This window comes from Saccostrea cucullata, unplaced genomic scaffold (genome assembly GCF_032062105.1).
Source record: "Saccostrea cucullata isolate Sc308-1 unplaced genomic scaffold, CSIRO_AGI_Scuc_v1 ctg5838, whole genome shotgun sequence".
Classification (NCBI taxonomy): Eukaryota; Metazoa; Mollusca; class Bivalvia; order Ostreida; family Ostreidae; genus Saccostrea; species Saccostrea cuccullata.
Genome location: NW_026919849.1, coordinates 28,477 through 39,376, shown reverse-complemented (window position 1 = coordinate 39,376; position 10,900 = coordinate 28,477). Strand labels below are relative to the sequence as shown.

General features: G+C 33.5%; 1 protein-coding gene across 1 annotated transcript; it reads right to left on the bottom strand.

The window, feature by feature from the left end:
• LOC134239264 (interaptin-like) lies at positions 1–10,488 on the bottom strand. Its single transcript, XM_062721441.1, has 6 exons — positions 6,793–10,488; positions 6,443–6,695; positions 6,170–6,308; positions 5,323–5,489; positions 4,058–4,199; positions 1–292 (listed from the first exon to the last, which is right to left on the bottom strand). The coding sequence occupies exons 1-6, from the start codon at positions 10,486–10,488 to the stop codon at positions 124–126; spliced, it is 4,566 nt and encodes a 1,521-aa protein (XP_062577425.1). The 3' UTR covers positions 1–123.
• Between the last annotated feature and the right edge of the window lie 412 nt (positions 10,489–10,900).

The following is a 10,900-nucleotide window of genomic DNA, read 5'->3' as shown; positions in this document are numbered from 1 at the left end:
CAGAAACGGGACACTACGGAAGCATATAGATTCGTGCGTAAATAATTCAATGTTAATGAATACTGACAGATAAAAAAATATTATAAGAAATATAAAATAAAAATCTTTGTAAATTCCATAATATTAGTGGCATATGACACCAGCATCTTCGTGATGTCCACAATTATGTTTTCCATAACCACTAAATGAACAATGAGCAAGAGATGTCTCATTGCCTTTGCAATCAACGTTATCCATCCATATCTGTCCTGTTCCTTCACCAAACCGAGCGAATATCACCGCCTCAGCAGTTCTGAAAATCAAACAAAATGGAGATAATATAATTATATTGTTGCGAAAAAGGAACCTTCAATAAACAGGCATGGTCAGTTTAAAATTACTTCATTATTTTTGCATAAAGTATTTGATGTATGAATGTTAAATTAAATTATCTAACTTTATTGTGAATTTCTCTGCATTTACTACAAGCATTATGTCGATATCTACATGTATATTTAGAGCAACTTTGTCTAAGATGATAAAATATCTTAGACAAAGTTGTTACAATAAAAGAGGTTAGAATAAAAAACAAGAGGTCCAGGGGCCAGAGCGCTCACCTGAGCATATCAGCTAGGAAAAGCACATATCAAATCAGAACTGAAAGTTTACTGAGGTTGGGAGGGGGGGGGCTTGAATTTTAACCCCCCCCCCCCGGGGATCATGATTTGAATGAACTAGAATCTACACTGCCTGAGGATGATTCCACATAAATATTATTAATTATGGCTTTGAAGTACTTGAAAAGAAGATTTTAAAAGGTTTCCTTATATATTCCTATGTAAAACTTTTGTCGGCCAATTTGGCCCCACCCTAGTCCGGGGGTAATGATTTGAACAAACTTGAATCTACACTACCTGAGGATAATTTCATATGAGTTTCATCTTTTCTGGCCCATTGGTTCTCGAGAAAAAGATTTTTTAAGATTTTCCCTATATATTCCTTTGTAAAAATTGATCGTCCATTTTGGCCCCACCCTACCCCTGGGGGTCATGATTTGAACAAACTTGAATCTATACTATCTGAGGATGATTCCACATGAGTTTCATCTTTCCTGAGCCATTGGTTCTTGAGAAAAAGATTTTTAAAGATTTTTCTTATATATATTTCTATGTAAAACTTTGATCGGCCATTTTGGCCCTACCCTACCCTCAGGGGTCATGATTTGAACAAACTTGAATCTAAATTACCTGAGGATGATTCCACATGAGTTTCATCTTTCCTGGCCCATTGGTTCTTGAGAAGGAGATTTTGAAAGATTTTTCTTATATATTCCTATGTAAAACTTTGATCGGCCATTTGGGTCCTACCCTACTCCCAGGGGTCATGATTTAAACAATTTTGAATCTAAATTACCTGAGGATGATTCTACATGAGTTTCATCTATCCTGGCCCAGTGGTTTTTGAGAAGATTTTTTTTTTAAATGCCATTAATTTTTCTCTTATTCATAATTATCTCCCCTTGGAAAAGGGTGTGGCCCTTCGTTTGAACAAACTTGAATCCTCTTCACCCAAGGATACTTTATGGCAAGTTTGGTTGAAATTGGCCCAGTGGTTCTTGGGAAAAAGATGAAAATGTAACAAGTTCATTACAACGACGGCGACGACAGATTGACAATTGATCAGAAAAGCTCACTTGAGCCTTCAGCTCAGGTGAGCTTAAAACAGAGCCATAGATGACAAGTGACATTTTGGAAAGTATACAATTCATGTATGGGTCACATTTAACAGGTCTGGACGATTTCTAAATAAGGAAGTCAAGAACGATAACCGTGAATTGCTATTAATACACAGAATAAACAAGGCACTAATCCTTCTGACCAATCAGATAACAGCATTTAGACAAACCCATGAGAGAATAAATAAAACACGTGGCTTTTACGTTTTTTGCTCAAAAGATTTTTTTAGAACAAACTTTTTGTAAACTTTATGCGCATTTGGGAATAATATTATATTTATGACAATTCTACCGTGAACAAACACGACTTGAAAGCTTGGATTACGTTTTAAGTGGGATAAAAAAAAATCTGTCTCTAAGATTTAGCAATCCCAAAAGTTTAATTACGTTAAAAAAATTGATATAAATACGGTAAATTTTCAGTTTTTAGAGCCTGACATAAAAATCTTATCGAAAAGATAACAGTCTTTATTATTTTTGAGTGTTTATTACAGAATACTAGTAGACCATGCAGTTTCTGATATGCGAGAGGTAAGATATTAGGATAAAACGCATTCATGTATAATTACAGGATTCTCTTCTCTCCACGTTAAACGCCTTTCCTTATGCCCATTTAAAGTCTGCATAGCTAAGTATTCGGCGCTCATGAAACCCGTGATAATGCAAAACTATATGTGTGTACTCCGTACGATAAACACTTGTGTGAGTTGATCTTACACATGGAATTTAAGCATTATCGATGAAAATGGACGGCTTGAAAATTATATTTACCATCATATAATATATTCTGGTAAATGTTATAATTGAACTTGATAAAAACTTGCTGGTGCGATCTATATATATACCTCTGTAAATGATTACATTCTACAGTGCGTTATTTTTTTCTATACCGAGATAAAAATGTCAAGGTTGTTCACGGTAAAAATGTGGGGAATACCTTATTCTTCAAAAGTTTTCATCTAGTTACTTCTACAGATTTTATGTTTAAAAAATCTTTTTGAGGAAAAAAAACAATAGCACGTGTTATCTTTTTGTTCTTTTAAAATATGTTTTGGGGTGTGTAAAAATGCTGTTGTCTGATTGGACAGAAAAATAATTACGTGTACTTGATGTACATTTATAGCAACTTTCGGTTATCGTTCTTGACTTCCTTATTTGAAATTACAGACCTGTTTAACAGGTATAAATATTTTCTGTGACGTCGGAATAAATTTACATGTACCTTACTGACAAATCGACCAATCAGCTCAATGAGTTGCATTATGGTCTACTACAAAAATACTACACGTGTGTTTCTAAAAGGCCAATTTTTTAAATCGCTCTCGGAAAAACGTGATGCATTTTTCCAAGCATTTTACACACTTAATACAATATGAACTTCATTATCTACTAATTTCATGCTCACAATTTTATAAACAAACGATTTACAATGATAAAAATTAGGGTTTTCTCCACACCATTGTACAAGTCCGTTTGTTAACAGCTTTCCCCGTGCTGTGATTTCAGTTAAAAGTCAATTTCACGTGACTATTCCTTGGTCCAAAAACAATCAACTTTGAGGTGTGCTCACGTATTGTCAATGTTTATAACGTACACAACCTCGAAATACCGGTATATGCTACTCATGTTCTCAATGTGCATGATGGTTTATATAACAGGTAAATAATTTAAAAAAATGCAACCTAAGAATTTTTTTTATAAAATGCAAGTTTTAATTTCTTGTAACAAATAACTGAGCAACAACTCCATAAATTTAACCAGTAACATGGCACATTAACGAATATCGAGTAAAAAAAACTTGAGTCTTATTTACTAGTGAAGACTTTGTGAGCGGTACTAGTATTTCAAAGATCTATTTAACAAGGAAAACTTACTTTGTTTGTTAATGTGAGCATGGGGAATATTAATAAGTACCAAATCTTTGTATTTTTCATGACAAATTTCAAAAAAATTGTTAGCTGACTTTCCTGCAGTCGTTTGAAATCGCGTCAAAATTCCCTGAGCCACGTGTTTGTAGTAAAAATAAACATGTAGTAGACCATCATGCTTTTCGGCTCATTCACTGAATTGGACAATTGTTTGCTGTGAGCACCTCTGTGCGCAATCGCAACAATATCCATATAAGGTAGTTTCCTCGACCTGTTTAAGCCGATGATCGGACGACTATTTTTTTCTGGTCTTGTCGGCTGAAAGAACATAATCGGCAGGAGTATACAGGAGTATCGGGCGACACGGAGCAGGCACATTAATTCCTAGGAACAGCGATGACTTGGATAAATAACACAAAAATTCTTTTTTTTTTTCTTCATAAATTAGCATATTTTAGTTCTGCATTGGCTTTACCCAGTATATCCCAGCATCCTACAAACCACACGTGCGTCATCAGTATCCCAGTGGTCATCACACACACTCCCCTCTGTATTTCCTAGTGTCACGACCACAGTTCCTTCTCTAGAGGAAGATCCACCAGTCAGGCGGACCGAGACTGTCATATATATTTTAAAAAACAATATGAGGTATAATATGAGCTAGCTGCAGCTCTGATGTCGAAAATTTTTGTGACAATATTGTAATTAACTTTTACAATATAACTAAAAAGGAACATTAATAGGTTTTAGTCGCCCATCCTTTCAGAAGAAGAACGATTTATAAGTTTTGATCAAAGCAAAATTACTTTAAAGTAAATAGATGAGATATAATTAGAGAAACCTTACCCATTCCTGTTTACTATAAACTAAACCATTTTAGAGAATCCAAAAAAAAAAGAGGAATAGAAATTGATCAATGTTAATCAATATTTCTTGTTTTATAAGAAAATATCAAATTTCTTATTTTAATACATGTAATATGAACATAAAAGAGCATGATAGATAAACGTAGGCAAACGCATGACTTACACATTGTTACATGAGATTAACATATTTCTTCTTTTTATTTGAAAATTGTGAGAAAATTTTTTTCTTTGCCCGATAAATACAATTAACTCTTCATGAAAATTTTATCTGAAAATTAAATCAAAATCCCACGACCCATGATGTTTTCACATAAATTTTACTTCATTTGTTTTTCATTGTCTTCTTATGCCTAGAATTCGCAAAAATTCTTATGAACTTGATAAAAAAAAATTATGTGCGCCACTTTTGCATTTGTACGAATGAAAAGCATTCAAATTTTAAGAACACGTATACATCTTAACAAGTAAAAAACAAGAGGATGAGAACTTTCCCCTGGGAAACTTTCCCTTTCTAGCAGATTATCAGGTTAAAGATGAACCCTTTTAAAAAAGATTCATCAATGGATTGAATTTCTTTCCTAGTATTTCAACATTTTAAGTAAGTTTATCACGGTTTGAAATCAAGCTTATCGACTTATTGAATGTCTGTAAAGAATTTTTCCTTAATTTTACACCTTTTAACCTCTCTCTTTGCTTTCAGTCGCGCTAACAATAAACATTTAAAAGAAACATATTAGATGTTGATCAACGGAATTAATTGAATACAACTGATTTTGATTGTTAAAAAGGGATATATACTATCTTCTCTCTCACACAAAAATATTATTTTTACAAATAATCTGAATTTGACGAGATAAGTAAATAGAACACTTACAGCACACAACACCGACGTCTTCACTATGGGAACAATCTTCCATTGTAAATCCATTATGCTGACAATTTGCTATGGCCTTTTCTGTTCCTCTGCAAGAGACATTATCTAGAACTATTGCTCCCGTTCCTTGTCCATATGGAGCCCTCTGCTTTTGAATTGCACCATTCCTATAGAAACAATTTAAAGATTAATATAAGAAATATCAGTGATATTTTCATAATTAGTTTGAGGAAGTATTAGACATAAATGAATATAAAGTTTGAGATTGTATTGTATACTTTCTAACACATAAATTAGAATTAAAAATATTTATTATACCTTTACTGATTTTTTCCTATACAAAATTAATAAATAGATCTGAACAATTCCCTAGAAATCGCTGTGAATCAGCTAATCCTCGTATGTTAGTTTTTGAGCTAAACCCTCCGTCGAAAACTAGTCATGCTTATCCTCGTGCGTTAGTTTTTTGAGCTAATCCCTCCGTCGAAAGCTAATTCGCGGTTATCCATTATTGTCTAATTTTTCAATAAAAATAAATTGTGATTTCATTCAGTTATGAGAATAATGATGAGTTAATCTGTAAATGAATATTTTTTTTAAAAGAGAATTTTACAATTTAAATTTGTAACTGTATGATAAAACAGTTGAAGTATATCGTTGAGGAAGTTAGCAAGATTCCACCAAGACTCTGCGCTCTGCGCCTCGGGAAATAGCCCTGGTCTTGGGGAACTGGAATCTTGCTAACTCCCTCAATGATATATAATCAAAGTTGGCATTCTTAAATGCTTGTCTCCTGAATAATAATTTTGGAATTTGAAAAGATATTGGTGGTATGCATTAACATTACCATGCATAACCCAGCTGTCGACAAACAACCTGAGCATTTGTGTCTGTGAAAGAGTCATCACAAACGGTCCCCCAATGGCCATTGTATGTCACCTCAACACGCCCTTCTCCAGTCAAATTCCCATCAACCAGTCTTACGCCTGAATTTTTTAAAATATAGCTTACTGTATATATAATTATCCCTTATATATTACACCTAAAATGGTTTCCAAAAAAAAACAAAGCAAAAAAAAAAAAAAAAACCAAACAAACAAACAAGCAATTCGAGACTTACTAGAAATATATTCTTTTTCCAAAACAAGAATGCGTGAATCCAAACTTGTTGTCAAGCTTTTCAGTTGTGATATTTCAGTAGATCCCGATTTCTTGAGTGAAGCCAATTGATTTGATGTTCGAAGTTGATCCTGAGATAATCTGGTTTGTAGAAAACTAAGCCTGCTTTGTATTATATTTAAGTTAATTGACAAAGTCTCGAACCTTTTTTCGTTGTTATTTTCTAATGCTGCAAGTTTTCGAAGAACGGTTAATTGTAGAGTTCACGTCTTCTCGGAAATCATACACATATGAATCCAGAATTGTGACATGATTTTTTAAATGTAATAGCATCTCAGAAACATTCCTTACATTTGAAGAATAGTTGCTTAATAGTGAAACCAATTCATCTGATAGTTGGTCTTGAGAAACTGTGTTTTGCAGAGATAATACTTCAGTCTGTGTTGTGTTTAAGTCTTTCAACAAAGTCACGAGCTGTCTCTCGATGTAATGTTCTTTAGTTGCAAGTGTATTCAAAGACTGTTTAGTTGAAGTATTCACTTCTTCTAGATCATGAACGCGTGAATCAAGAATTGTCATTTTACTATTCATTTGAGATAACATTTCGGTCAAGTTTCTTGCAAGCGAAGAATACTTATTTAACAGTGAAGCTAATGCATCTGATGTACGAAGCTGTTCCTGAGAAACTATGCTTTGTAGATAAGTGATTTCGCTCTTTGTCATGTTTAGGTCACTTTGTAGAGATGTTACTTCGCTCTTTGTCATGTTTAAATCACTTTGTAGAGATGTTACTTCGCTCTTAGTCAAGTTTAAGTCACTTTGTAGAGATGTTACTTCGCTCTTTGTCATGTTTAAGTCACTTTGTAGAGATGTTACTTCGCTCTTTGTCATGTTCAAGTAACTTTGTAGAGAAGTTTCTTCGCTCTTTGTCATATTTAAGTCACTTTGTAGAGATGTTACTTCGCTCTTTGTCAAGTTTAAGTCACTTTGTAGAGATGTTACTTCGCTCTTAGTCAAGTTTATGTCACTTTGTAGAGAAGTTACTTCGCTCTTTGTCAAGTTTATGTCACTTTGTAGAGATGTTACTTCGCTCTTAGTCAAGTTTATGTCACTTTGTATAGATGTTACTTCGCTCTTTGTCATGTTTAAGTCACCTTGTAGAAATGTTACTTCGCTCTTTGTCATGTTTAAGTCACTTTGTAGAGATGTTACTTCGCTCTTAGTCAAGTTTAAGTCACTTTGTAGAGATGTTACTTCGCTCTTTGTCATGTTTAAGTCACTTTGTAGAGATGTTACTTCGCTCTTTGTCAAGTTTAAGTCACTTTGTAGAGATGTTACTTCGCTCTTTGTCATGTTTAAGTCATTTTGTATAGATGTTACTTCGCTCTTTGTCATATTTAAGTCACTTTGTAGAGATGTTACTTTGCTCTTTGTCAAGTTTAAGTCATTTTGTAGAGAAATTACTTCGCTCTTTGTCATGTTTAAGTCACTTTGTATAGATGTTAAGTCACTTTGTAGAGATGTTACTTCGCTCTTTGTCAAGTTTAAGTCATTTTGTAGAGAAGTTACTTCGCTCTTTGTCATGTTTAAGTCACTTTGTAGAGATGTTACTTCGCTCTTTGTCATATTTAAGTCACTTTGTAGAGAAGATACTTCGCTCTTTGTCAAGTTTAAGTCATTTTGTAGAGAAGTTACTTCGCTCTTTGTCATGTTTAAGTCACTTTGTAGAGATGTTACTTCGCTCTTTGTCATATTTAAGTCACTTTGTAGAGAAGTTACTTCGCTCTTTGTCAAGTTTAAGTCACTTTGTAGAGAAGTTACTTCGCTCTTTGTCAAGTTTAAGTTACTTTGTAGAAATGTTACTTCGCTCTTTGTCATATTTAAGTCCCTTTGTAGAGAAGTTACTTCGCTCTTTGTCAAGTTTAAGTCACTTTGTAGAGAAGTTACTTCGCTTTTTGTCATGTTTAAGTCACTTTGTAGAAATGTTACTTCGCTCTTAGTCAAGTTTAAGTCACTTTGTAGAGATGTAACTTCGCTCTTTGTCATGTTTAAGTCACTTTGTAGAGATGTTACTTCGCTTTTTGTCATGTTTAAGTCACTTTGTAGAAATGTTACTTCGCTCTTTGTCAAGTTTAAGTCACTTTGTAGAGATGTTACTTCGCTTTTTGTCATGTTTAAGTCACTTTTTAGAAATGTTACTTCGCTCTTAGTCAAGTTTAAGTCACTTTGTAGAGATGTTACTTCGATCTTTGTCATGTTTAAGTCACTTTGTAGAGATGTTACTTCGCTCTTTGTCATGTTTAAGTCACTTTGTAGAGATGTTACTTCGCTCTTTGTCAAGTTTAAGTCACTTTGTAGAGATGTTACTTCGCTCTTTGTAAAGTTTAAGTCACTTTGTAGAGATGTTACTTCGCTCTTTGTCATGTTTAAGTCACTTTGTAGAGATGTTACTTCGCTCTTAGTCAAGTTTAAGTCACTTTGTAGAGATGTTACTTCGCTCTTTGTCAAGTTTAAGTCACTTTGTAGAGATGTTACTTCGCTCTTTGTCATGTTTAAGTCACTTTGTAGAGATGTTACTTCGCTCTTAGTCAAGTTTAAGTCACTTTGTAGAGATGTTACTTCGCTCTTAGTCAAGTTTAAGTCACTTTGTAGAAATGTTACTTCGCTCTTAATCAAGTTTAAGTCACTTTGTAGAGATGTTACTTCGCTCTTTGTCGTGTTTAAGTCACTTTGTAGAGATGTTACTTCGCTCTTTGTCAAGTTTAAGTCACTTTGTAGAGATGTTACTTCGCTCTTAGTCAAGTTTATGTCACTTTGTAGAGAAGTTACTTCGCTCTTTGTCAAGTTTATGTCACTTTGTAGAGATGTTACTTCGCTCTTAGTCAAGTTTATGTCACTTTGTAGAGAAGTTACTTCGCTCTTTGTCATGTTTATGTCACTTTGTAGAGATGTTACTTCGCTTTTTGTCATGTTTAAGTCACTTTGTAGAGATGTTACTTCGCTCTTTGTCATATTTAAGTAACTTTGTAGAGAAGTTACTTCGCTCTTTGTCAAGTTTAAGTCACTTTGTAGAGATGTTACTTCGCTCTTTGTCATGTTTAAATCACTTTGTAGAGATGTTACTTCACTCTTTGTCATGTTTAGGTCACTTTGTAGAGATGTTACTTCGCTCTTTGTCAAGTTTAAGTCATTTTGTAGAGATGTTACTTCGCTCTTTGTCAAGTTTAAGTCATTTTGTAGAGATGTTACTTCGCTCTTTGTCTTGTTTAAGTCATTTTGTAGAGATGTTACTTCGCTCTTTGTCAAGTTTATGTCACTTTGTAGAGATGTTACATCGCTCTTTGTCAAGTTTATGTCACTTTGTAGAGATGTTACATCGCTCTTTGTCAAGTTTATGTCACTTTGTAGAGATGTTACATCGCTCTTTGTCAAGTTTATGTCACTTTGTAGAGATGTTACATCGCTCTTTGTCAAGTTTATGTCACTTTGTAGAGATGTTACATCGCTCTTTGTCAAGTTTATGTCACTTTGTAGATACGTTAGGTCGCTTTTTGTTGTGTTTAAGTCACTTTGTAGAGATGTTACTTCGCTTTTTGTCATATTTAAGTCATTTTGTAGAGATTTTACATCGCTTGACACAATCTCAATCTTTTTCTCGTTGTCCTGTTCTTCCACATAGAGTGTTTTTAAAGATTGCTCGATTGCTTTAATAGATTTCATATTGGATGCTACTTGATCGACTGTTTTCTGAAGAGAATTGGAGAAATTCTGATCTATAGTTTCAAATTTTTCATTGAATTTTGTATCCAGATAATTTATCTTCTCTTCCTGTTTGGTCATTAACGATGAAAGGGCTTGAACAGCGCCAAACTTGTTACTGAGCTGGATTGTGAGAGCAACGATAAGTGAAATTTCCTTTCTTAGAGTATTTGACAAAGGGGACTGCTTTGTGGTTTTTATTAAATGTTGAATCATATTATCTTGATTTTCAAACGTTTCGTTTTGTTTTTCGATTTTGTTCTGCAAAAGGTCCATCATTTGAAGCATGTCGGTAACAGTATTTACATATTTCCTAGACGAGTACAAAGTTGGTGATTTCTTTGTGTTTGTAAGAGAACAATAAATAGGGGCGTTTTCGATAAAAACGACAAATACAAACGTCCACGAGAAAAGGAACATTTTGTGTTATGTTCTCCCTGAAAAAAGAAATAACATATGTTAAAAAATTCTAGAAAATTACTACTGGATGTTCAATTTATTAATATTGATGACTGGTGTTTGGTTTTATTTTATTACACATTAAAAATGAAAAATGTACTGTATAGCTCTCTATTCGGATAGACAAAGCAGAGAAATACGGATTTTAGCATTGTAAAAACCTTCGATTTACCTTCCAATTTTGTTTCTTCCTTTTAAAAAAAAATTAATTACATGAATCGGTATGACTTCTTTCTTATAT